This window comes from Amphibalanus amphitrite, unplaced genomic scaffold, assembly GCF_019059575.1.
Source record: "Amphibalanus amphitrite isolate SeventyFive unplaced genomic scaffold, NRLGWU_Aamphi_draft 000977F_arrow, whole genome shotgun sequence".
Taxonomy (NCBI): Eukaryota; Metazoa; Arthropoda; class Thecostraca; order Balanomorpha; family Balanidae; genus Amphibalanus; species Amphibalanus amphitrite.
The window spans coordinates 28583-54826 of record NW_024882471.1 but is presented as its reverse complement, the minus strand read 5'-3'; the positions used below and the strand labels follow the sequence as shown (position 1 = coordinate 54826).

The window sequence follows — 26244 nt, the reverse complement described above, 5'->3', positions numbered from 1 at the left end:
TATGGGGAAAAAGTGAAATTTTCCTGCAGGACTGTGTCTGGGTAAACGAGAGCTTTCGATTGATACCCATTTTTACCATTGCACCACTTTTTTGTCCGTACAAAGGCGATTTTACGGATATTTTACGAGTCTAGGGGGCTTTACGGGCCTTAAACGTCAATGCAACGGGGACCGTTTTGGGGAAAGTTTCTCGGCTGGTGGTGGGGCACCTGTGTGCTGATTTTGAACGAAATCGGGGGGGACCCCCCATTGACCCAAAATTTTGATTTTCCCGTAAAAACTTTCCTATGGGGAAAAAGTGAAATTTTCCTGCAGGACTGTGTCTGGGTAAACGAGAGCTTTCGATTGATACCCATTTTTACCATAGCACCACTTTTTTGTCCGTACAAAGGCGATTTTACGGATATTTTACGAGTCTAGGGGGCTTTACGGGCCTTAAACGTCAATGCAACGGGGACCGTTTTGGGGAAAGTTTCTCGGCTGGTGGTGGGGCACCTGTGTGCCGATTTTGAACGAAATCGGGGGGACCCCCCATTGACCCAAAATTTTGATTTTCCCGTAAAAACTTTCCTATGCGGAAAAAGTGAAATTTTCCTGCAGGACTGTGTCTGGGTAAACGAGAGCTTTCGATTGATACCCATTTTTACCATTGCACCACTTTTTTGTCCGTACAAAGGCGATTTTACGGATATTTTACGAGTCTAGGGGGCTTTACGGGCCTTAAACGTCAATGCAACGGGGACCGTTTTGGGGAAAGTTTCTCGGCTGGTGGTGGGGCACCTGTGTGCCGATTTTGAACGAAATCGGGGGGGACCCCCCATTGACCCAAAATTTTGATTTTCCCGTAAAAACTTTCCTTTGGGGAAAAAGTGAAATTTTCCTGCAGGACTGTGTCTGGGTAAACGAGAGCTTTCGATTGATACCCATTTTTACCATTGCACCACTTTTTTGTCCGTACAAAGGCGATTTTACGGATATTTTACGAGTCTAGGGGGCTTTACGGGCCTTAAACGTCAATGCAACGGGGACCGTTTTGGGGAAAGTTTCTCGGCTGGTGGTGGGGCACCTGTGTGCTGATTTTGAACGAAATCGGGGGGGACCCCCCATTGACCCAAAATTTTGATTTTCCCGTAAAAACTTTCCTATGGGGAAAATGAAATTTTCCTGCAGGAATGTGTCTGGGTAAACGAGAGCTTTCGATTGATACCCATTTTTACCATAGCACCACTTTTTTGTCCGTACAAAGGCGATTTTACGGATATTTTACGAGTCTAGGGGGCTTTACGGGCCTTAAACGTCAATGCAACGGGGACCGTTTTGGGGAAAGTTTCTCGGCTGGTGGTGGGGCACCTTTGTGCCGATTTTGAACGAAATTGGGGGGGACCCCCCATTGACCTAAAATTTTGATTTTCCCGTAAAAACTTTCCTATGGGGAAAAAGTGAAATTTTCCTGCAGGACTGTGTCTGGGTAAACGAGAGCTTTCGATTGATACCGATTTTTACCATAGCACCACTTTTTTGTCCGTACAAAGGCGATTTTACGGATATTTTACGAGTCTAGGGGGCTTTACGGGCCTTAAACGTCAATGCAACGGGGACCGTTTTGGGGAAAGTTTCTCGGCTGGTGGTGGGGCACCTGTGTGCCGATTTTGAACGAAATCGGGGGGGACCCCCCATTGACCCAAAATTTTGATTTTCCCGTAAATACTTTCCTATGGGGAAAAAATGAAATTTTCCTGCAGGACTGTGTCTGGGTAAACGAGAGCTTTCGATTGATACCCATTTTTACCATAGCACCACTTTTTTGTCCGTACAAAGGCGATTTTACGGATATTTTACGAGTCTAGGGGGCTTTACGGGCCTTAAACGTCAATGCAACGGGGACCGTTTTGGGGAAAGTTTCTCGGCTGGTGGTGAGGCACCTGTTTGCCGATTTTGAACGAAATCGGGGGGGACCCCCCATTGACCCAAAATTTTGATTTTCCCGTAAAAACTTTCCTATGGGGGAAAAAGTGAAATTTTCCTGCAGGACTGTGTCTGGGTAAACGAGACCTTTCGATTGATACCCATTTTTACCTCCTTGTGACGTCATTTCTAGGGGAAAACGGGTCATAAAGGTTTCCCTCTACCGGGGCCTTTTTTCCCCCTACCGAATCTGTGCTGTGCTGAACCTGTGCTGAATCTGTGCCAACTTCCGTTACATCCGTTTTCCACTGCTCTTCATGAAATTCTAGTTTATAGAATATGGCATATGGCATTTCGGCACTTGATTTTCTTTGGATTTTCGCCATTCGATTTGCAGTCTTGGGAGGGCGGCGGCTGATGGAGGTGTCAGTGTGTTTAGTTCCAGGCCGCACCATCCTGAAAAATACGATTTTTTAATTGTTGATGGTAGCATACAATAATGGCTTTCACAGTGAAGGGAAAGCATGGCCCATTGGTGGGGGCTCTTGATCAGGGCACGAGCAGCACACGTTTTCTGGTAAGTTTGCTCAGGTAGTAAAATGGGATTATTCTTTTAAAAAATTTGAAGTTATTTTGGGTCAGGACTTAGAAATGGTTTGGGATGTTTTGCCGAAATTCCAACGAAATCATGTTTCTGTGCAGGAGGACATATGCCGGCAATTGCCAAGTTTGTTGTCAATAATGTAATTCAAATTGGAACATGAGATATAAGCAAAGAACTGAGCCTGATCAAAGTATCTAGTGTAGTGTAGCAACGTTCAAGGCCAAGATGAAGGACTTACTGCGCCAGAGTAATGCAGTTGAGTAGGTCTATGCAGTGATGGTGTACTTTGTCACTGCTATGCCGTCATTGTACCTGTCAATTTATCTGGTGTGTTTTTTTCATACCTATGTATATTGTCATGACGATGATTGGAGAAAAGCCCTATTTTAGCGGAGCGATCTGATGAAGTGCAATAAATAAATAAATAAATCCATGTTTGGGGTTACATTCAGAAGTGCTCATTTTCCCATGATAGTGACACATGGGATCCCTTAGTTGTTTTGGGTTATGGCGCATAGCAGCTTGGCTCTTGTATCCAGCACACTCCAAATAGCTAACATCAAAGTTGCATAGAATTATATTCACTTTATCTTATAAAAAAGGCACCTAAGGCAGCCCAAACAGTGTAATGCATGCCCTTGTCACTTTCAGATAAACATTTTTTCCTAAAGATTGGTCACTTTCATGAAGACTGGTTTTCAAAAACTGCTTTGGTTGCCACATCACTGTGCCATCACATGCCACAACTGCATGGTCGCTTTCATGACATGGTGGTAACATAATCCCTGAAAAAATAATGGTAGACTGTTTTGAAGGCTGTAAATAGAAGAATAAAGGCAGGAAGTGGTTTTAAAATTGTGACTGCAAAAACTGTAATCAGTGACAGGCATGCATGGGTGGAGAATGTTTGAAAAAGTTACCCCGGCCGGCGACCGATAGTCGGAAAGACGACTAAGCTCACGTTGTTGTCAACGATCATCATAAACAAACCCCTATTCTGACCCATGGAAATGGAATAATGGACGTTGTGTTTGTTAAAGGGTGAGCGTTGTATCCGACATTGTATCATTCATAACATTTTTGGCGATGATTGAAAAGGCGATTTTCTTTTACTAAGTGATTTTTTTACTTAAACTTATGCAATTTCACAACAATATCCAAAGAGTCATTATGAGTAAATGTTGCGTTTTCAGCTTTTTATTGTGTCTCAAAATAGCTACAGAAAGATGACAGCTCACCTCGTAGGAGCTTTACAGAGAAAATTGAACGTTCGAACCAAAGCACTAAAATGGGTCACTGACATCCAGGGACACAGTCTTTTTCAATGTTGGGTGGCTCAACCTCTTATAAGACAAATAGAGAGTCTATCCAGGGATATCGACCGGTCCCGGTCTCGTAGCTCAATCGCTTGAGCGTTGGACTCCGCGTGGCGAGAGCACGCGTTCCGGTTACAACAGTCCGAGCTCGAAGCGTGACGGACGCTCGGTGTATGAGCATCCTGACGGCTACGCCCTGACGGTATGGTTGCGGTTTGTGGCAGGCCAGTCGAAGGCAGTGAGGTCAAGCAGTGGTTCTAAAAAAGTGCGCCAAAGGCGCGCCAAATTTTCGAAACTGAACACGATTTGAGAGCAATATTGGCATTGGCAACCACACGCAGGTCCTAGGGCTCAACGCCACCGCATGGTAAGTTGAGTACCTAAATAGTGTAAATACCTTCCTGATTTGCTTACGCCGATGGCAGTCAACATCCGAAAAACGACAGTTTTTTTCTCGCATGGCGACAACTTTTAGGATTTACAAGAGTGGAAAAGTTGCCCCGGCCGCGCCGGGGTAGGCTGAAAGTTACCCCGGCCACGGCCGGGGTGGCCGGGGCAGGTTCTCCACCCATGCAGGCATGTTAGTTTGAGTAATATAATTCCTTTTAACCCGCGCCCGGCGCCCGGCTGGGGGTCCTGGATTTCCATGCCCTGCTGGGGGGGGGGTGTTTGAACACCCCCCCCCCCTTGTAACTCGGCTCCTGGGCCACGTAGCGATACGCGGAAGGCGGCGTTCGAAAGAGCGTAAAAAATAATGACGAAATCACTTCGGTCAATTTTTTGGTCAGGTCAAAGGTCAGGTCACCAGAGGTCATTGAAGGCAAAATTTCGCCGATTTCCAGGTCGAATGTCGAAAATTTCCGAGAAGCCAACGCATAACTCGGGAACCAATAGAGCTACAGCGCCGCGGAAAAGCGCATTCGATAGCCCTATTAACGCCCTTTCTGAGTAATTCTCTCAGATTTGACCTAACGTCAACGGTTTTGCCTGCAGGGGGCAAAAACTGCAAAAATAGCCGATTTTTTTCGGAAACAGTTTTTCTGCAATAACTTTTGATCCAAGCCTTGTACGAGCTTAGTTTTACCGGCATCGTGTTCCTCTCGTCAAGACGCATCGAATGAACTATAACTTGACCTTGAAAGGTCAACTTGAAAATTTGACCTCAGATCAAGGTCATGACCTGACCGGAAAGGGTCATGTTGCATATCAGTCGATCCGTATCGTCGAGCTGAACACATCTAAGGCGTTTTCATCGCTATAGCATGCCTCTATCAAAAGTTATTTGCGAAAAACTGTTAGATAGGTACGGGGACCCGCAGTTGCTACTGTACACGAACCCCAAGGCTAACCGTCTGTCCTGTCCAGTAACAACCGATAACATTGATATCGACTGCTGGTCCCTGTACAAGAGCAGCTGAGGTTTCCTGTGAGTACCCTCTGACAGCTTATCGTTGTTGCGTGTGAGGGTGCTGGGACAATTTACTCAGGGTCGCTGTACAGTAGCAACTGCGGGTCCCTGTACCATTTGTGACCTAAGATGACCTCCAAACAAGGGTCACGGACACCATTTTCATATTCTGTGTGTCTAAACCACTTGTAATTCGGTGTTTGGGAGTGTTTATAATGTCTTTCGTCCAAAAGAGGCGCATTTCAATTTTCTCCCATTGACTTATAATGGGGAGGTCGCAAAATTGACCTGACCTTAGGTCATCGATATCAAAATTCTGAGATATACATTTTGTACATGCTATTGCTCTTAGCAATCGCTGAAAGTTTCAAAGCGATCGGTCACTCGGTGTAGCTATGACAAACATTGAAACTTTTTATGAGGTGAGGTCACTTCAAGTGACCTGGTGACCTGACCTTGAATGACCTTGGTCTGAAATTTTCACAACATGTGTAGAATTGATGTATGATAAGGTGTACCAAAAACGGTGGCGCTCCGCGCCGCCGTTTTTGAGCTATTTGCGAAAAACCACAAGGGGGGGGTGTTCAAACAGCCCCCCCCAGCAGGGCGCGGGTTAAAGAATAAATTTGGTTCTGGTAGTTATGTAGACCCATTTTTCAAATATCTTGGGATGCATGTCATTAATTTAAGAAAGCTTACATTACTGCTTACCTCTAAGATAAGGGTCAGAAAGAAGGTAAGTTTTGTTCCATGGGCTTAGCCATCTTGAATCAAAGGTACCCCAGCCTGTCAAGTCAAGGCTACCCCTGGTTTTAAAGTAATCCCATTTTAGGGTTCATCATTATGGTTATTTGCTCACGCTTTTATTGGCTCAATTTTGCTCTAATTTCATCTGTCATATTTTTATATGAATATGTGGGGAATGGCCAGGGAATTGTTGAAAGATTTCCAGCAGCAGTAATCTCTGCTATGGTAATTGGTATATAGCTCTGCTTTTACAATTGTCTCATTCTGCTTATTAGAATGAAAGTGAAAAATTAACCCACGCCCCGCTGGGGGTCCTGGATTTCCATGTCCTGCTTAGGGGGGGGAGGTGTTTGAACAACCCCCCCCCCCCTTTCTTACTCGGCTCCTGGGCCACGTAGCGATATGCAGTAGACGGCGTTCGAAAGAGCGCCAAAAATAATGATAAAATCACTTAGGTCACTTTTTGATCAGGCCAAAGAGAAGGTCACCAGAGGTCATTGAAGGCAAAATTTCGCCGATTTTCAGGTCAAATGTCGACAATTTCCAAGAAGCCAACGCATATCTCGGGAACCAATAGAGCTACAGCGCTACGGAAAAGTGCATTCGATAGCCCTATTAACGCCCTTTCTCATTTCTGAGTAGTTCTCTCAGATTTGACCAAGCGTCAATGGTTTTGTCTGCAGGGGGAAAACTGCCAAAATAGCCGATTTTTTCGGAAACAGTTTTTCTCCAATAACTTTGGACTCCAGCATTGCACGAGCTTACTTTTACCGGCATCGTGTTCCTCTCGTCGAGACGCATCGAATGAACTATAATTTGACATTGAAGGGTCAACTTGAAAATTTGACCTCAGGTCAAGGTCATGACCTGATCGGAAAGGGTCATGTTGCATATCAGTCGATCCGTATCGTCGAGCTGAACACATCCAAGGCGTTTTCATCGCTCTAGCATGCTTCTATCAAAAGTTATTCGCGAAAAACTGTTTGATGCCATTTGCGACCTGAGGTGACCTCAAGGGCATAAACAGGGGTCACGGATACCATTTTCACGTTCAGTGTGTCTTGTTTACTTGTAATTCAGTGTTTGGAAGTGTTTATAGTGGCTTTCGTCCAAAAGAGGCTCCTTTCAATTTTCTCCCTTTGACTTATAATGGGGAGGTCGCAAAATTGACCTGACCTTAGGTCATCGACATCAAAATTCTGAGATATACATTTTCTACATACTATTGCTCTTAGCAATCGCTGAAAGTTTCCAACGGATCGGACCCTCGGTGTAGCTATGGCAGACATTGAAACTTTCTATGAGGTGAGGTCACTTCAAGTGACCTGGCGACCTGACTTTGAATGACCTTGGTCTGAAATTTTCACAACATGTGTAGAATTGATGTATGATAAGGTGTGCCAAAAACGGCGGCGCGGAGCGTTTTTGAGATATTCGCGAAAAACCACAAGGGGGTGTTCGACCCCCCCCCCCCCCAGCAGGACCCGCGCCAGGGCTGCAGAGTCAGAGTCAACAGTGGTCAGAGTCAACAGATCCGTCTGGGGTCAGAGTCAGGGTCATTTTTGGAAGCCAGTGTCAGTGTCACCAAAAATCCATTGACTTCATGGCCCTGTTTCTAGCACCAGATACGACAACTGAAAAATGTCCCCGGCTCCAGCCCAGCCCCAGCAGGCTGTTACACATCCACCCTGCATGGCCCTAGGGTCAGCCGATGCAATGGTCAGCTGCCCGAGAGTCCCACTCGAGGTGCAAAGCAAACATATCAATGAACATCTCACCATGAAACCCACACTCTTGTAATCTCCACTTCACTCCTTCATGTAAAGCTCAACAAGGTGTACCACACTGTTGACAGCTTGGTTGCGGTTTGGCAGGTGTTCACGGCCAACTCTGCGCAGCTGCTGACGTACCACCAGGTGGAGGTGCAGCTGACGTTTCCTCACGAGGGCTGGGTGGAGGCCGACCCGGACGAGCTGCTCTCCTCGTCGCTGCTCTGTATCGAGAAGACGGTGGAGAACCTGCGCGCACTGGAGGTGGACGAGGCGGACATCGCCGCCATCGGTCAGTCAGTCAGGGGCGGCGTGTGCACCGGGCGCGCTGGCGCTGCTCAGGGGCGGGCTGAGCTCAGGTACAGGTCAGAACTCAGAGCGAGGTCAGTGACACACTTCTGAGGTCAGTTCATGGTCCAGTTAGGGTTAGATAAGGGTCAGGCCAATAGTGAACGTTAGGGAGGTTGGGTCAGGGTCTGGTGTGGTCAAACGAGAGTTTCCGTGGCAGCCGTCTGTGAGGTCAGATCAGGGTCGGGCCGGTGACTGTCGGTCATTGTGACGGACTGCAGGGCCTCATATTGGATGAGAAGCTCAGGTCTTCTCTGTTACGACACGCTTTGTTATGACACGAATGACTCTCTTACCCACTGAGGCTGTAGTTACAGGCCCGTTTATGTTTCACTCCTGTATCAGCACCCCGAAAAGCCATAACAGCTTCACTTCACGAAGTTCTCGGGCAGGCCCCGATTTTCCCGACTTCTTGGTCATTGACCTGACCTGGAAGGTCAACCGATGACCTAAGACCTTAAAATTGGGTGTTATCCGGTCTCCTCTCGTCACGGGCGGCGCGCTCGTTTTTTTTTCAGGAAAACTCTAGCTCGATCAGGTGCCGAACGACAAGGGGGTCCCCCCACACACACGTTGTAAAACACCGCACACGGGCAAGGGTTAGTGATTTGTTTCTGCTCGCCAGGGTTCAAATCAGTCAGGCTTATGGTACCTGACTGCGGATGCAAGCACGATTTCCTTTTCGACGTTTTCTTGTCAGTAACTCTCAGAAATGGTGCCATGAACTCGTACATGGGAGTGGAGCTCGCGGCGTATCTGGACGACGGCCGGCGACGGTCGGCTGTACCCACATTGTTTGTGTGGACAGCTGGTTTACGGTTTGCTGTACTGAGTCGGACAGTTTCGCCGCCCTATGACCGCGGGTGGCCCCGGCTCAGCGGAAATGACACTGTGGCTCGGCCTGAACGACGGCGTCTGGAGCACATCGATTAGAGTTCTGTGACTTGATGAGCAGTCTGGACAAAGGTCATATATCATACGTGTATCGTCATTATCGGTACTCGCTATTTTCTGGTAATGGCCGAGTCTGGGCCGCTAGTCCTCTGGCTAGAACCCTCCCCACTCCCAAAGTGGTAGTGATTTAATTCTAATTACCGTTCATAATCTGTACACTTATTTTGTCTGGTTTGGCTAAAAAAAATAAACGATAAAACTTGCCAATTGAGAAGTTTCTTGTGAGACGATCATGGTAGGGTACCTTTGGCTAGTTTTTGCGTGAGCCTCAGCCCAGTGTGGCTAGTTCAGCGCAGTTCTCCCGCGGAAAGCTGGGGGACAGTCCCACGACTACCCCTGTCAGGCCGCTGGGCACTGAGCCCCCTCCCCTGCCTGCAGGCATCACCAACCAGCGCGAGACGACTGTGGTGTGGGACCGCACCACGGGCCGGCCACTGCACGCCGCCATTGTCTGGCTGGACGGCAGGACCACGCTGACGGTCCAGTCACTGCTGAGCAAGTGAGTCATAGGTCACACCGACCGCACAGACCGTACAGACCACGCAGACGGTCCACTCCAGTCACTGTTGAGCAGGTGGGTCCACACAGACCATACAGACCATACGGACCATACAGACCACACAGACCACACAGACCACACATGCGGTCCAGTATATTGTGTTGATTTGGATGGGAAACGACATCCAAATAAAAATAATCTTGCACTTTCATCTTAAAATTTAAAGAGCAATTTTCCCTTCCCAATTTTATCGAGAAAAAACATTTGCATGCATTATCGTTCTACTTCCTACATTTTACTACACTTTTATATAAGTTGATGCTGTTGATCCTTTTTCCACCCTTTTTAGGTCTGATCTGACTGGCAATTTTCCACTCCTATCCCCATTTTTGGAGAGGAATTTCCCCTCTGACACCCTAGCTTAAATACGATTTCGGGACACTGGGCCCAGAGTACCGTGCAGACCATACCGACCGCATATACCATACAGACCACACAGACCATACCGACCGCATATACCATACTGAAAACACAGACCACACAGACCACACAGACCATACCGACCGCATAGACCATACCGACTACACAGACCCTACTGACAGAGACCGCACAGACCACGCAGACGGTTCAGTCGCTGCTGAACGCGAACAGGTGGGCCGCAGACCGCTCAGACTACAGGCCTGTCGGTCCTACATAGGTGTTCGGACAAAGCCGTGCTGACTGTCCTGTCTGTCCGCAACAGACAAATAAACTCTCTGACGCCTCGACTGTCTGGCCGTCCCAGGTGTCCGGACAGACTCGCTGACTGTCTGTTTGTTTGTCTGTCTGACTGTCTGTCCGACTGACTATCTGTCCGTCCCTTATGTCTGGACCGGGACTAGTCTGACTGTCTTTCGGTCCATTGCAGATGTCCGGACCGCGACAAGGACTCTCTGAAGGAGCTGTGCGGCCTGCCGATCACCTCCTACTTCAGCGCCGTCAAGCTGCGCTGGCTGCTGGACAATGTGCCAGCCGTGTCCGAGGCGCTGAGCGCCGGCACGCTCATGTTCGGCACGGTCGACACGTGGCTCGTCTGGGTAGGTGCTGGTCGGGGCACGACTGGTGGTCCGGTCTTGATTTGGCTACTACTTACTACCCAGTCTTGGGCGCCCAGTGTGACCGCGACTTAGCCTCAGCTCATCTCGGTGTCACGGCATCCAGCTAGTCTGTCACCAGTCTAGTTGTTCACAAGCCGCTGTTCACGACTCCACCGTGCTGAGCTGACTGTTGGTGTGACCGCTCTCTGTACTCTGATTCAATGTGTACTGTGTAGTCTTCAGTCTGACCTCCGTCTGGCTCTTAATCGGACCTAGTCTGACCAAAGTTACACATCTGACCTCTGTCTGACCTCTGTCTGACCTCAGAACCTGACGGGCGGTGTGAACGGCGGCCTGCACATCACCGACGTCACTAACGCCTCGCGTACCATGCTCATGAACCTGGAGACGCTCCAGTGGGACGACTACCTGTGCAGGTGAGGGGCGGGTGACTCTGGTGACCGCCTGGAGACTCCTCAGCGGCACCACGGGCCAGCTGAGCTCAGCGGCACCACTGGGCACCTGATTCCCCCGCGGCACTACTGGTCAGCTTCTCTGACCCCTCCGCGGCACCACGGGCCTGCCCCACTGACCCCTCAGTAGCTCCATTAGCCACCCCCTCTAACCTCTCAGTAGCTCCATTAGCCAGCTCCTCTAACCTCTCAGTAGCTCCATTAGCCAGCTCCTCTGACCTCAGGGCTCAGCGGCCCCGATCACATGTATGATAGTAATGACGTGCATGACATGGATGTGACGGATAGGAGTCAGACTGACTCATAGTGATAGACGGATGTGAGTCACGGCGACTCGTTCATCTGCTAATGAATAGCGCTGGCTGCGCTGAGGCAGGGCCCACCAGTCCTGAGATCGGCGCCGGGTGCGGAGGTCGGGCGCTGCCCCCCCCCCCCCCCTCCACCAGAATCTGAAGTCACCCGCTCTCCACGGAAGTCTGTAGGGTCCACCAGCCAGTCCTGACATTGGCGCCAGTTGCTACCCCTCTGACCTCCCCCCCCCCCCATGAGATCGGAGGTCTGGCGGTGCCCCCTCTCTATGTTCGCCGCGGCGCACCGACCTTTGGCCCTGCCTGCAGTGTGTTTATTGTAGCAGACGCTGTAACATCCTCCTTGATTGCAGTCTGTTTTCACCACAATCAGCCATGCGGCTGGCAAATAATCCTACGCCTGACTTTGTGTCTTCAGTGATGCCTGTGTCTGTTTACCATCCCAGAGTCGAAATAGACACTTTTTGTGATAGCTCTTTATCAATTACATATATGAAAACCCCAGGTATGGTCTTGGTAGCGGGAGATAGCCTGCGAATAGAACGGGAGAGGAGCCTGCGATCGTCACCCGCTCGGGCCCTGTGTAGTCACACCGGCCGGCGCACATTCTGCTCGGACAACTCTAGCCAGCGGCCTATTGTGATTTGTGATATTGCGTGTAAGGTGTTGTGAAAAACCAGAACAGCCTTTGGATCTCACTGAAAACATTGGCAATATATATAGCACTCACCTAAAAAAAAAGTCTTGGTAGCACTTCTTATCGAAATAGAACCGTCAACCGGTTGGTAATTTGGATGATGTTGATCACTGAGTTGTGTCGCAAATCAATCTCTGCAAATGGCTGCTGACAGTGCGCTGACCGTGTGTCGCAAATGTCTGCTGACATTACGCTCTGACCGAGTGTCACAGATGGCTGCTGACATTACGCTGACCGTGTGCCGCAGTTGGCTGCTGACATTACGCTGACCGTATACCACAGATAGCTGCTGACATTAATTACGCTGACCGTGTGCCGCAGTTGGCTGCTGACATTACGCTGACCGTGTGCCACAGGCTGCTGCTGACCGTGCTCTGACCGTGTGTCGCAAATGGCTGCTGACATTACACTGACCGTGTGCCGCAGAGGGCTGCTGACATTAGGCTGACCGTGTGCCGCAGAGGGCTGCGCTGACATTAGGCTGACCGTGTGCCGCAGAGGGCTGCCGACATTACGCTGACCCTGTGCCACAGGCTGCTGCTGACATTGCGCTGACCGTGTATCGCAAATGGCTGCTGACATTACGCTCTGACCGTGTGCCACAGGCAGCTGCTGACATTACGCTGACCGTGTATCGCAAATGGCTGCTGACATTGCGCTGACCGTGTATCGCAAATGGCTGCTGACATTACGCTGACCGTTTGCCGCAGAGGGCTGCTGACATTACGCTGACCGTGTACTGCAGAGGGCTGGTGACGCGCGCTGACTGTATACCACAGATAGCTGTTGACATTACGCTGACCGTATGTCGCAGGCTGCTGCTGACAGTGACAGTGCTTTGCCCGTGTGCCGCAAATGGCTGCTGACATTACGCTCTGACCGTTTACCGCAGGTGACTGCAGCTGATCTTTTGCTTTGACCGTGTGCCGCAGGTTTTTCGACATCCCGCGGTCGGTACTGCCGCAGATCAGGAGCTCCTCGGAGGTCTACGGACACCTCGTCTCGGGCGCGCTCAAAGGCGTGCCCATCGCAGGAGTAGGTGGCCCACTCGCCTCCCCCGCTCTTTCGGAAGTGCTTTTCTTTCGTCGCTTTCTGCTATGTCGTTATCGCGTTTCTTATCTTTCGTAGAAGTTCGCTCTTTTGTAGTAGGGGAGAGTGGGGCAAAGCGGCCACCCGGGGCAAAGCGGCCACCCATCGTTTTAGCCCTTCATAGCTGGCGTCAGTTCCAATTTATGGTTTCCAATTATACTTTTCTTCACGGTCGTTCAAATGAGCCAGACCGGGGTTTCAGGCCCATCACCATTGTTCTGTGAAACACGGAAAAGCATTTCTAGCCAGGTTACCAACTATGTTTACAATTTTTAAATGTTTTGTTATTCCATAACCGTTTGGAATTTTTATAAGCGTTCTTGTCCATGTATTGCATGGTTATCGTACTTGTATTCTACCAATTTTAATGTTTTTTACCCCACTAATAGCTAAGCTGGAATATTTTTGTCTCGGACGGTATGCGCGGGGCAAAGTGGCCGGGGCAAAGTGGCCACCCCCCAATTGGCCATAAGTTGCCTCCATCTGGATAAAAAACAGTACCTTTTCAGATTCAAATGTGTCGTAATGCTTTTATCTTGGCCACTTTTCAGTTGCATGAGTTATCTACCAAATAATGCAATTAAATTTTTATTTTCATGAAAATCTTTTCTTTGTTTACCTACTGGTGGAAGATGATAAAGTAAACATACATCCTCGCTTAACCTTGTCACCATAAAATACCCTAGTCGTACACGAGGCAACTATTTTGTTTCTCATATCGGGACTTGAGGAGACGCCGGTGGCCGCTTTGCCCCAGGGTATGGGGCAAAGTGGCCAATATGCATAGGTTTAAAGTTTTGTCAATATCTTTCATATGTGAACGCCTTTGGAAATAAAACGCAGTTAAAATAAAAGGCAACTTAATAGGGATCACATTGGTATAGAAAGAAGCTTTCCAAGTTTAAAAATCAAGCGTTGGCATCGTGAGAAGCGTTAGGGTGGCCGCTTTGCCCCACTCTCCCCTACATCCTCATGAACCAATTGCCTTCCATCGGATAAATTTCCGTATTTTGTTCTACCCTCTGCACAACGCATCTCAATACACGGAGTGCCCCACCTGAGAATAACGCCCCCTGCTGGCTGCTAGTGTCTCCTCACTGAAATTTATTTTCGTCTCAGAATCGTTATAGCCCTTCTGATTTGGGTAGCCCTGTCTGAACTGTGTGATTTTCAATCGTTGACCTGTTTGCCTCCCCCGCTGATCAGTGATATGGTCCCTCCACCGCCTGTCCCATGGCTGACTCTTGCCCCCCCCCCCCCGCCGCAGATCCTGGGTGACCAGCAGGCGGCGCTGGTAGGACAGGCCTGTCTGCAGCAGGGCATGGCCAAAAACACGTACGGCACCGGCTGCTTCCTCCTCTACAACACCGGCTGCAAGGTAGGTGCGCCGGCCTGCCTGGCCGGCAGCTCTAATAGAGCCCGGCTCGGTCCTGGAATACTAATTTTTAGGTTTCAGTACCGTTAGTTTTTATGCTAAGCTATTTGACATTTATTTGTTGAAGTCTGTGTAGGAACAGCAAATATTAAGGCGTGGATTTCTTGTACGTACATACATTTCATCTTCTTTCGGCGCGTGGATGTGGCAGACAGCGATACCGGGGTTATTCAGTCACCTGGCGGACTGAGTTATTGACTGATGTTCCTTCTGCGTGCTGCAGATCGTCCAGTCGACGCACGGCCTGCTGACCACGGTCGGCTACCAGCTGGGGCCGCGCGCGCCCGTCACATACGCCCTGGAGGGGTCGGTGGCCATCGCCGGCGCAGCCATCAGGTGAGGCCGCGGCTTCCGACATCGCCCGGCAGCTTCCGACACCGCCCGGCGGCCGTCGGCGGTCCGAGGGACGGGCTGAGAGTGGCAGCTGGTGGGGATTGGAGGGAGTGGGCTGGACTGGACATTCGCTGTGTCACAGTGCTTGGACCATCGACTGACACTCGCTTACGGATTCATCCGTCTATCTGTCTTTCTTTTGTGTCTTGCAAGTGGCTGCGGGACAACATGGGCCTGATCTCAGTCTAACACTGTCTGTCTGTTGATCTCCGCTCTTCTGTATCTGGGCTGGACTGAAACTGATATTGTACTTTGTGTGTTACAGGTGGCTGCGGGACAACCTGGGCCTGATCTCGGACTGACACTGTCTGTCTGTCTGTCTATGTGTTACAGGTGGCTGCGGGACAACCTGGGCCTGATCTCGGACTACTCTGAGGTGGAGACGCTGTCTCGGAAGGTGGCAGACACGGGCGGAGTCTACTTTGTGCCGGCCTTCACGGGCCTGTTTGCGCCTCACTGGGACGCCACGGCACGCGGGTGAGTGGCCCGCGCCGCGGCCGGCCCCGAGGACCGGTCGGTGGTCGGTGGGACCGCTCGGTGGTCTGTCAGTGTGTTCATTAGACTATGCAGTCGCACTGTGTACTAACACCTCCTGTTCTTTCTCCAGGACCATCTGCGGGCTGACGCAGTTCAGCACCAAGGGGCACATCTGCCGGGCGGCGCTCGAGGCCATCAGCTTCCAGGTACGCTGCGTCCACTGATCACAACTCACTACTGCACCCACTGAGAGTCGGGCTCACAGGTCAACGAGCCGGGGGCATAGCTCATTAGTGCATCTACTGATGCCTACTCACAGTCCAGCACTGCACAATGCACATAGTTAGGTACTGCCAGCCGGTCTCACAGTTCCCTGTGAGACGCCCCCCCCCCCACACACACACACTGACCGTGTGTGCCGCTCTGTCCCCGCCAGACTCGTGAGATCCTGGACGCCATGAACCGCGACTCGGGTCTGCCGCTGCGGCGACTTCAGGTGGACGGCGGCGGCACCGCCAACGGTCTGCTGATGCAGCTACAGGCAGACCTGCTCGGCATTACAGTGGGTGAGTACCTGTCAGTGCTGTCAGTATTGTCAGTGCCTACTGTCAGTAACTCAGTATTGTCAGTGCCTAGTGCCTACTGTCAGGTATTGTCAGTGCTTCTGTCAGTGCTGTCAGTATTGTCAGTAAGGCGCCAGTAATTCTGCTGACGCAGCTGCAGGCAGACCTGCTGGGCATTACTGTCGGTGAGTACCAGCCGCGCGCCGACGGCGTTCTGTGGCGCTCCGGCGGCAATCAGTGGTGCGCCCAGCAGTCAGATGGCCTAGCCGTTGAGCCGACCCATTACTTTCTCTAATCATGATCCTCCAGCGAGTTATGTGCTCTCTTAGCTGCGGTATCGTCAAGGATGTCGCTGTTACAAATTTGTCACGATCACCAGCCTGTTTCTGTCGTAGCATCCGCTATCGTATAGTCGTATCCTGTCACTGATTTCTACACCTCACAATACCGCAAAACTCAATGTGGCCCCCCCCCCATGTTTCGTGTTCGGCTTTCTGCCGTCTCGGTGGCCAGTTGCGCGGCACTAATGCGGAACCCTCTACTTTATCTACCCTCTGCTCGCTGTGCCGGCTCTGCTCGCTCTTCTCTGCTCCCTGACTCTACCTGATCGTTTGGCAGTCCTTTGTTGGCTGACCTGGTACCCTCTGCCCGAAGGTCCCTCGGTTACCTGCTGTCAATGCCGGAGACGACAGCGCTGGGCGCGGCTCGCCGTACTCTGCTCGCTGATGTGACGCCCTACTCTGCTCTCCGTACCCTCTGCTCGCTGTACTACACTCTCTGTCCCCGCCCGCAGTACGTCCCACGATGCCGGAGACGACCGCTCTGGGCGCGGCTGCTCGCTGTACTAACTATGTGCTCTCTATACTCTCTCTGTACTCTCTGTCCCCGCCTGCAGTACGTCCCACGATGCCGGAGACCACCGCTCTGGGCGCGGCGATGGCGGCCGGCGCCGCCGACGGAGTCTCTGTATGGAGTCTGAGCTCGGACGAGCTGAGCCGCGGCGCCACCGACACCTTCCAGCCGCAGATCGGCGACGACGGTACGTCCCGTCGGCTCCCCGGCCCCCGCCACACTACGTAGTGGGCGCTACGCAGTGGAGTTGATAAATTTTATTGCTGTTTAGGGTCTCTGGAGGACGTTAATTTATCCGACCTAAATGATACCCTGTTGGTTGATACGCGTTATTTTTAGGAACCTGAATGCTGGACAGTGGGCATTAGGTTACGTCTCACCATGTCACAATGAACAAGGGAATTGGCAGAATTTCTCATGTCTTGTACTGTGGCAAGACGTTCATTGCCGCCCTAGTGTCGGTTCATGCTGGTCTCCAGAATGTCTGGCTCTGAATCTGGCCACGGTTTTCTTCACGTAGAACGTTCCTAGCTCGCACCTACAGCCCTCGCACAGCTCTTGAAGCGCTTTAGAAAAGATGCTCGAAATTTGAACTCCTGTGGGCAGCTCTGCTCCCACAGATCTGCATTCAGATTTCGACGATAACGCCAACATAGCCCGAAGGCTTTGTAGCCACACAGAAACCATAACAAAGACTCGCAATGATCCACGCCTAAGACTGATCCCGTCACTGGCATACGTCCTCCCTCCCCGCTGACCGACTGGTGCGACTGTTTCAGAGCGGGACCTGCGGTTCGACCGCTGGCAGGAGGCGGTGCGCCGCAGTCGCGGCTGGGAGCCAGAGACCGAGCCGGCCACGCTGCCAGGTACGCAGTAGCGCCGCCGCTGGCCGAGTGTAGTGGCGCCAGGGCGCGTCTAAGGGTGCGGCGCGGCCCGCGAACGGCCCGGGGCCGGTGTGTGAGTGGCGCGGCTGAAAGTCGCCGTGTGGGCAGCGGTCGCCGGCGGGCAGCCGGCCGTTTCTGCCCTCCTGTCTGGTGTACAACAGCAGATTAGTCAGATAGTGCCATATCGTATAATCGTGATCCCAAAGGGATTTCAGAGGCATTCCTGACACGCATGGCCTTCTATATTGTACAAACTCAGTGGAATAACCGCCAATGCAATATGCAGTACCTTTTCTACCCATATTGTTGTGCCTCTTATACAGTGGTGCCTTGATCGCGTCCCGACACAATGGTCGCACTATGGACGTCGCTTTGGTGGTCAGCTATTGATCGTGATTGGTCGGCTGTCGATGATATCATCTTATTGGGCATTTGATTAAATATATTTTGTAGTCTTATTTTGTTTTTGTTGTTTTCTCCCGGAGCAGTTTTGTTTTGTTCATTAGCTTCCAAGATTACTGTTAGTTTCCATTAAGTTGATCCGGCAGGCAGTTGATTTTTTCACTAAGTTGATTTTTTCCTTAGTAGGTGTTTGCTGTAATTTTTTTTCAACGATCAGTCCAGGATTCGCATCAGTGAGAGAAACCACCGCCTTAGGTGTGCCGCTGGGGCCGGATTAGATCTGAATTCAGCTAACACCGGGATGTTGTCCAGTAAGACGGACGAAAAAGACATTAGCATCGCGTCAGCGGGTTTCGCTTCAAAATGCCTACGAAGAGACACATCAAGCGGGCACAGGCGCCTAAAGGGCAACGGGATCTCTGAGACGGAGTTTTGCCGTCCAAAGGCAAAAGCGATCACGTTTGGGTGACCTCTGGCCTAACGCAATGACCTCTGACCCGACGTAATCGATTTTGCCTTTGTGACAGGGAAGTGGGCCGGCTGACTGGCATATGAGACGTAAAGCGGGGCGTCAAAGACGGTGATAACGAGTGACGCATCAGGCGACTGACCACTTCTGACCGCTAACACCTGTAATGAGGGAGAAAGAGAGGATGGTTCGGCGGCGTCGGCTGTGGTTGGGGACGCCGGCTGCCGCCACTCCAGCGCCGCTGCGGGACTGCCCATTGAGTAGTTCGTTACACGTGCAGGGACGTTTTAAGTGGACTTTGATCCCTCGACTCGCGGTCCTCGCCTACACGGAATTTCCCGATCGGGCGGTAGAGGTCGGGTGGCGCGATGAGATCGGCTTCAGGCTGAATCTGGCCTGGGAAATCCGCCAGCTTAGAGCACTCGTTCGCAATGTTGAGAAGGAAAATACATCCTTCGGCCCGCCTGATTCCTCGGCCGGCTGGGCTGTGACCGTGCGATTCCGATCTGTGACCTCTTTGTTGCCGTGCTGTTCTGTTTCGTGCCTGAATGACTTGTGGCTCTGATTTGTGCCCTCCATGTGACTGTTCTTGTGACTGCGTTATTCAATATATAGGTACGATACGACTGTACCACCTGTTGCGTGCTATAATGATCACGTTGTGACATTGTGGTGCAGCATTATGACCGTGTGCTCGTGTGGCTCTGCCCCCTGTTCCAGACGCCCGCCACCGTCTCCTGTCGTCGCTGCCGCCCGTCTGGTTCGCCGTCTCGTCGTTCCTGCTGCTGCTGCTGGCCAGGGAGCTCAGATGACGTCAAACCGCAGCTAGCTGCCGTCCTACACGTCACTGATGTCACCGTCCGGAGCTGTTCAAAGGTCCACTGACGTCGCCCGGACTGTGCCTTTAGTCTGGCCTCAGCAGACGTCGCCTACGGCTCCGCCTCGAGCATCGAACGCCCGCTGACGTGATATCCCTCGTATGGCTGTTTTGTCCACATGTGAGTGCTAGTCGCCCGTCGAACTCATGTGGCTACCCGGTGTCAGTGGGCCACGGAGGGCGTTTTCGCCCGCGATGTACGATCGTCAGGGGACTTATTGAGCGCAGCTGCGAGGGACTTCGGGTGGGCGGAGGGACTGCCAGACTGCCTGGCGGTACGTATACCGCGCCCGTCGGACCCGCGTACTTGGCCCGCGGTCGGGATTTTGAAGCAGTTTGTGTAGTGCTGGCTGGTAGTTTCTAAGTCTGTGTAGTCTGTTCCAAGTGCCGGCCGGTCGCACCGGTACCGGCTCGACTTCCTGAGTATTGTCTTTATTGGGCCAGTGATGCATCCGATTGGTCGGTGAGAGAAAGTGATTCGAATGTCGTCTTTGGCCGTTGGTGTGTCACCGAACGGACAGCCAGGCACGGCGGCTTCGCTTGTGACGACCTAGAATGTGCATTGTGCAATAATCCTATGTCAGTTGCTCAATCTGTTCCATTAGAGCTTGACATGATGATGGGCAGGTGACACGGTGATCTTGCGTGACGTGACTGTCGTGAGTGAAACATTAGTCGAGAATAAATAAAGTACGCAGTGATTACAGTGGTGAATAAAACGAGAATCGGGAGTGTGCGGCCAGAAGGATGTGTCATCGGAGAGTAAACGGGAGTTTGAACCCTCTTCTCGGGGCCTCAGCAAGTTTGCAAACTCATCAGACGACTGGCCTCACTCCTGCCTCCGGCCAATTTCGTCAGTTTTTGAACTAGCTCGTCAATATACTAAACTAAAGTGTTTTAGAGTTGACGTTTGGGGAATCTGTCTGCAACAGGAGCGATTGCCCCGAGAGGTAGGGACTAGGGAAGCATGTTGGGCCTGACGAGACCCCGCCCCGCCGAGGTGGCGGTAATACCCCAGAGTCGAAAATTCCGAATACATTTGTGTGAAGCATTATAAAAAAACTATTTTTAATCCCTAAAATACTATTGAGAGCTGTGATGGATATGGTTATTATATCTTTGCTTAGAATACGCAGAAAATGTAGATTATCCACCACATACTTGATCAGAATAATTGAATTAGTACCAACAACTTCTAATCAAACGAATCTTTTGCGCTGTTTATGTATCAAATTGTGCGGCAAATCCTACAATTTCAACGCAAAAAAGCAGCTATTTGTTTTTCATAGGGCAAACGGGGCAAACAATATCATAGTATGCTACATTTTTAGGTTCTTTTTTTCAAAGATTATTATAATCAGTATAATGGCTGTGCCTCCAGCAATATGTATTGCCCAAGTATTGCCGCTGTTTCGTTTATTTTGTCCTGGTCCTGACTCTGAGTCCTCTTCATTCTCTACTCTCCTGATCGGTCTTTTCTTCACCTCATTTTCTTAACATGCACTAGGTACACTTCTGCAGGATTGGGATCACCTTCATTCCTAAACCCCAACAAACCAGACTTGATTGTTTGGGCTTAGTAGAGTAGGGATAGTTCGTTTTTTAAGTTCGACCCCCACTGTAATAGTCTCTTTGAACACAGCACAAGAATTGCTAGCTGAATTACTGATAAAACTGGTGCACATTTATTTCGCAGACCATTGATTATATTCAAAATTATTTCTTACTGGCCGTTAGTTCCCAGACTCCTAGCTCTTAGCTCTTAGTTGCCTAATTATTATTATTATTATTATTGTTTATTCAGCATCGTCATGCGACAAAAAGATACATCAGTTGGGCAAACTAGGCGGCGGGAATCAAAATATGGAGGCATCAAAATATTGATTCTGGTGGGCGGAGCTTTGACCATATATGGGCATAGAATCAATATTTTGATTCAATTTGGGACACTCCCACCTTCAGACGACCCGTTACGGCGGAAATAACCCCCATGACGGCGAGATTTTTTGACAAGTCAATACAAAAAACTTCCCCGCTTCAATTTTTCGCTGCATGGCTATCAGCCGTTTGTCGCGCGTACCTTTACGAATGGCATAAAGATTCCGCCGCCATAATTCAACAAAAACGTGCTGTTAAAATTTGCTCTGTTTATCATTAACGACGAGCCTTTGTAATTTTTTCATAATTTTGTCTAAAAGAAAATAAAAAATGCGTTATTTAGTGGTATAATTCATTTATAAGAAATATTCTTTTTCTTTGCATCTAGCCACGATTTCCGGTTCCCGCCATTTCGCGCCGGCGTCGTGGGTGTCCGGATGCAACGTAGTGCTCCCGGTTTTATTTTGTTTAAGCGACCTTTTCTGAAGTGTAAGTAACAATGGATCATATTTTAAGACACTTTGAAGTGTGTTTTTCAATTTCAGGCATGTGATCTTAACGTTTCTTACCGAAAACTCATTTTAAGAGATGGTTTTAGGAACATGGCGCGGTAGCGACGTCAGCGGCGCGGGACGCCTTCTCACTCTTCTATTGTTTTTTTAAGCTATATATTTTTTGAAAATGATGTCTTAGGTGTAGTATTTCAGTGAAATATGATGTCCTCTAAAATTTACGGTATAAATTAGTTACAAGAAGCCTAATGTTTTGTCTCACATTATAGAATTGTTGGGTGGACTCATGAAATTGGGGCAGTGCATGTCCTGTATTTTACATTATTTGGATGTTTTAGCCTCTGCTTGTGTCTCACTCACCCAATTGTTGCTACAACTTTTATTTGTAGCATTTAAATTTTTAAGGGCAACTAGGCTATTGACTTGTTCCAAGTTAAGATTGAAAAGTCGCAGTGCATGTTCGTGTTTGCCTTATCTAAATAGTAGGTATGTAAGCTTGGCTTGTAATTGCTTCGCCCATTTTTGCTACATATTTAATGATGCTTATTTTAAGTGTAACAAAAGCAAGTTGCTGAATGGTGTAAGCCATATTTACATTATGCGTGATCTTCCAGAAAATTATGTGTCTAATGTACGTCAGTCCAGGGAATGCTGGATAGTTAATGTTCAGGATTGTCCATGCCAATGTTAATTTTAGAGGCCAGTTTTATCAACACAAATAGCTGCCTGCTGGATTTTTTTGCCTAAAGACTGCTTCACATATGGAGCGTTAACATGATGGGCACGTAAACGGATAGGGCTGTACCGTTCATGCTCTGTATGTGAAGTAACTTTTAGTCAAAAAAAAGTCCAGCTGCCACCTATTTTTCTGTTGGTACAACTGGCCTCAAATCTACTTTTTTGGCAGAATTTATATAACTGCATGAGATGACAGTTGTTGGTGCACCTGGTGGCATTCAGTGGAAATTTAAGTGACATTAAGTATTTAATTTTTTATTGAATATATTCTAAAATTAATAGTTGCTGAACAAGTAGAATAATAACACATATAGTTTCCTAATTTATTGTTCACAAATGTCCTAATTATTGTGTTCTGTTGTTTGCTGCAGGTCAACCAAGGTTCAAACACTGGTCGTTGCGGGGATCGGCTTCAGAGGGTCAAGGGTGGCGTCTTGAATCGCTGTTCAGTCGACAGGCAGCTGTACGACAACGCCATCCCTGTCAACCAGAGCGTCGACCGAAGTAGGGCGGCGTTGCGCGGACCTGGCCGCACCCGACCAACCGGTGGAGTACCTGACGGGCTGGGCGGAGACTACCTACATCACGACCTTTTGAACTTTGATCTCGTGGCGAGAAACAATATGACGTAAGGAAGTGTGTATGTGGCTGGCGGGGCCGAGGGTGAAATGCGCCACGTGTTTATCCTGCCGGATGACGACAGCGTCACCAACCTGTCAAAGAACGAGCTGGTGCAGCGCGTGATGACTGCCATCTCGTCCCTAGAACCGGAGTAGAAAAACGTGCGCATAGCCCAAATGAAGCGAACCAAAACACAGACAGGACTGATAGCTTTTCGGTCGAGAATGTTCTGAAGATGCTCATCAGTAGACCAATTGGTGACCGCTTTCGGTGGTAATATGGGATCTTGTGGTGTTCCAAAGCGACCTGCTCTGGGTGTGGACATAAGTGGCTCAACCTGACAGGATTGATGTTTTAGGTAGCCGTGCTAATCATAAACCCCATATTGAGTGTATATGTACAAATTTTGTTTATATTTATTTCATGTATTTGATTCGAAACTGAAAATTGCTCTTTGTAATTAGGCAACATCGAGACGTTGAGGTCATTCTCCAGACGTTTATTTGTTTTTTCTTACCTGTCCACGGTATGTCTTATTGGTTAGGTCTCAGTTTCAAATATTATTAACTGCATGTTTTGCAAATACGTAGCCATATTGAATAAGAGACGTCCTAAAAGTGAGTATTGCTTTGCATGGGATGTGAGCATCAACGACAGGGCTTTGTGATGGCAAATGTGTGGCAATTGCAGGGATCGTAGTGAAATGTGTTATGAATATCATCGTATTATTTGCGACTGCAAATACATCCGTGTATATTTTCATTCAAAGTGTGCAATTTGTGCAACGGGCTTGAGTATATTGTTCGGCGAAATATCTCTTACTGTACTCCACAGAAATGGGACGGGATACAGATGCGTAGAAACACATTCATGAACACGTGAAAGACGATAAGTAAACTTTTTTTTTACTCAAAATCAATGCTACAAAGCAGGGATGTGGAGCCGTGAAAATGGCAGACGGCTTCGGCTCCGGAGGGGAAAATCGGCTCCGGCTCCGAGTAAAATGGTCGGGCTTCGGTTCCGGCTCCGACTCAGTACAACCCCTATACAAAGGTCAGCACGGCTCCCTTCACGCATTCCCTCGAAGGCTTGCGGCTTTGAGCAGGGAGCCAGGGTGAGTGCTGAAAATCCCTGGTCTACCGTGGGAATAAGGTCTAGAAAAAAATTACACGATCCTGTGCTGATAATATCTTCATGAATTTATTGAATTTGCATTATTTGCACACAAGAAACATTCCATAAATCGATTTGAAGAGTGAAGTACGTCTGCAGAAAGTCAGTTCGCAGAATCAATATATTGATAAACCAGCTGATTTCAGAATCAAAATAATGATTAGCCAGCTGTTTGCGGAATCAAAACATTGATTCTCGCCGGGATTAGCCGCCGTGATGAATCAATTTCTTGATTATTTTCAAGACGCTTTCCTAAACTAACCAAAGAGGTTAGGGCTATTGTTTCGTGCCTGGCGGGTAGCTTCAACGTTGTTCTTCATTTTGTGAAGAAACTATCTTGAAATTATAGCCGGTTGCTGAAGAATTGACGTTTCTGTGATGGTCTGCACGTATGCCCATATATGGTCAAAGCTCCGCCCACTAGAATCAATATTTTGATGCCTCCATATTTTGATTCCCGCCGCCTAGTTTGCCCAACTGACATACCCCCCCCCCCCCCACCCACACACACAGTTAATCAGCACTCAGGAGGTTAGTAGTCTTAACAGGCGCCGCGAGGCCTGACAGTTGCTTGCCAAAACCATCTTCAAACTGTCTATAAGACCACTTTCTTGGAGTGGTGCCCGGACTATGTCGTGATCGACGTACCCAGCAGCGATGTGCATGATAGCGCCGAAGTTCCCACCACACAGATTATATACGTGGCCAATAAACGACCCATCCAACTGCTCGGGGTACGTAGCAAGTCTGGCCAGTCCAGTGACGTAGGCTTGGCGAAGACGGTGGTCAGCGCGGAAAGCATTACGGAATGCGCGGAGGGCATCACCTCGCAGCACCTCACCGATGCGAGGCACCCCAGCAGCAATCAAAAGAGCCGTATGGTGCGCAGAACGCGGCAGACCCAGCGCTGCCTTGATCAGCGAAGCCTGTCGCGAGTCTAGACGCTCAATGTCGGCGGAACTGAGGGGAGCCGTCTCACAGCCGAAGATCAGTGCCGGCAGCACTACTGTCTTCCAGAGGAAGATTTTGTCAGCAGCAGTCAGGCGGTTGGTGAAATTGCCCAGGGGTGTGAGGCCATAGAATGATGCACAAGCGCGCCTGATGCGCTGAGCCACGTGGCTGTCTGTGCTGAGGTTGTCATCAAGCACCGTACCGAGGTGCTCGGTCGTCTGCCGGACCTGCAGCTGCTGTCCTGACAGTGTCCACCTCGGCGTGCTCGTGAATAGTTCCTGTCCAAATATAATACAATGGCTCTTGGTTTTTCCCGGTTCAGGGTGAACGAAGTCGAGGCGCCAAGTAGCCGCGAATTCTCCCACCATCTGTAGCATTGCACCGAGGTCACGCGCGTTCGCAGATATAAGGAGAATATCGTCAGCGTAGCAGATAGCGGGTACGTGCTGGCTGTGTAGATATGCTCCACGACCGCTGCGATCTAGGACCTCAATAAGAGGTAAGATGAAGATGTTTGCAAGGGTTGGCGATAAGATGGCCCCTTGTCTGGTGCCCCTGCAGACCAGGAACGCTTCAGATGTGGCGCCACCAAAAGTCACCCTTGCAGAGAGGTGGCGGTACCAGGTGACCATGAGGCACCAGCAGTAGTCGCTAAGATAATCTTCCAGACGGAAGAACAGACCGTCATGCCATATTCGGTCAAAGCATTTCCTCGCGTCAAGGTTTAATAATATATAAACAATCCCACAGGGAAAGACGACTTCAGAAATTATAATTGAACATATCAATAAATCACACAGCATTTTGATTTAACAGAAGGGTATAT

The 26244-nt window shown here is 49.6% G+C and overlaps 1 protein-coding gene and 1 long non-coding RNA gene across 2 annotated transcripts; both read left to right on the top strand.

The window, feature by feature from the left end:
* The first annotated feature begins 2199 nt into the window (after positions 1–2199).
* On the top strand, positions 2200–20247 carry LOC122368807 (glycerol kinase-like). The gene is made up of 14 exons (XM_043343060.1): positions 2200–2482; positions 7855–8041; positions 9430–9550; positions 10458–10626; positions 10954–11063; positions 13037–13139; positions 14461–14571; positions 14852–14964; positions 15355–15498; positions 15629–15704; positions 15935–16064; positions 16957–17100; positions 17693–17779; positions 19389–20247. Exons 1-14 carry the CDS (start codon positions 2405–2407, stop codon positions 19478–19480), a joined length of 1665 nt encoding a protein of 554 aa, XP_043198995.1. The 5' UTR covers positions 2200–2404; the 3' UTR covers positions 19481–20247.
* Positions 20248–21394: 1147 nt separating this feature from the next.
* On the top strand, positions 21395–24056 carry LOC122368811. The gene is made up of 2 exons (XR_006254307.1): positions 21395–21912; positions 23045–24056. It is a non-coding gene; the product is annotated as an uncharacterized LOC122368811 (long non-coding RNA).
* Positions 24057–26244: the final 2188 nt, after the last annotated feature.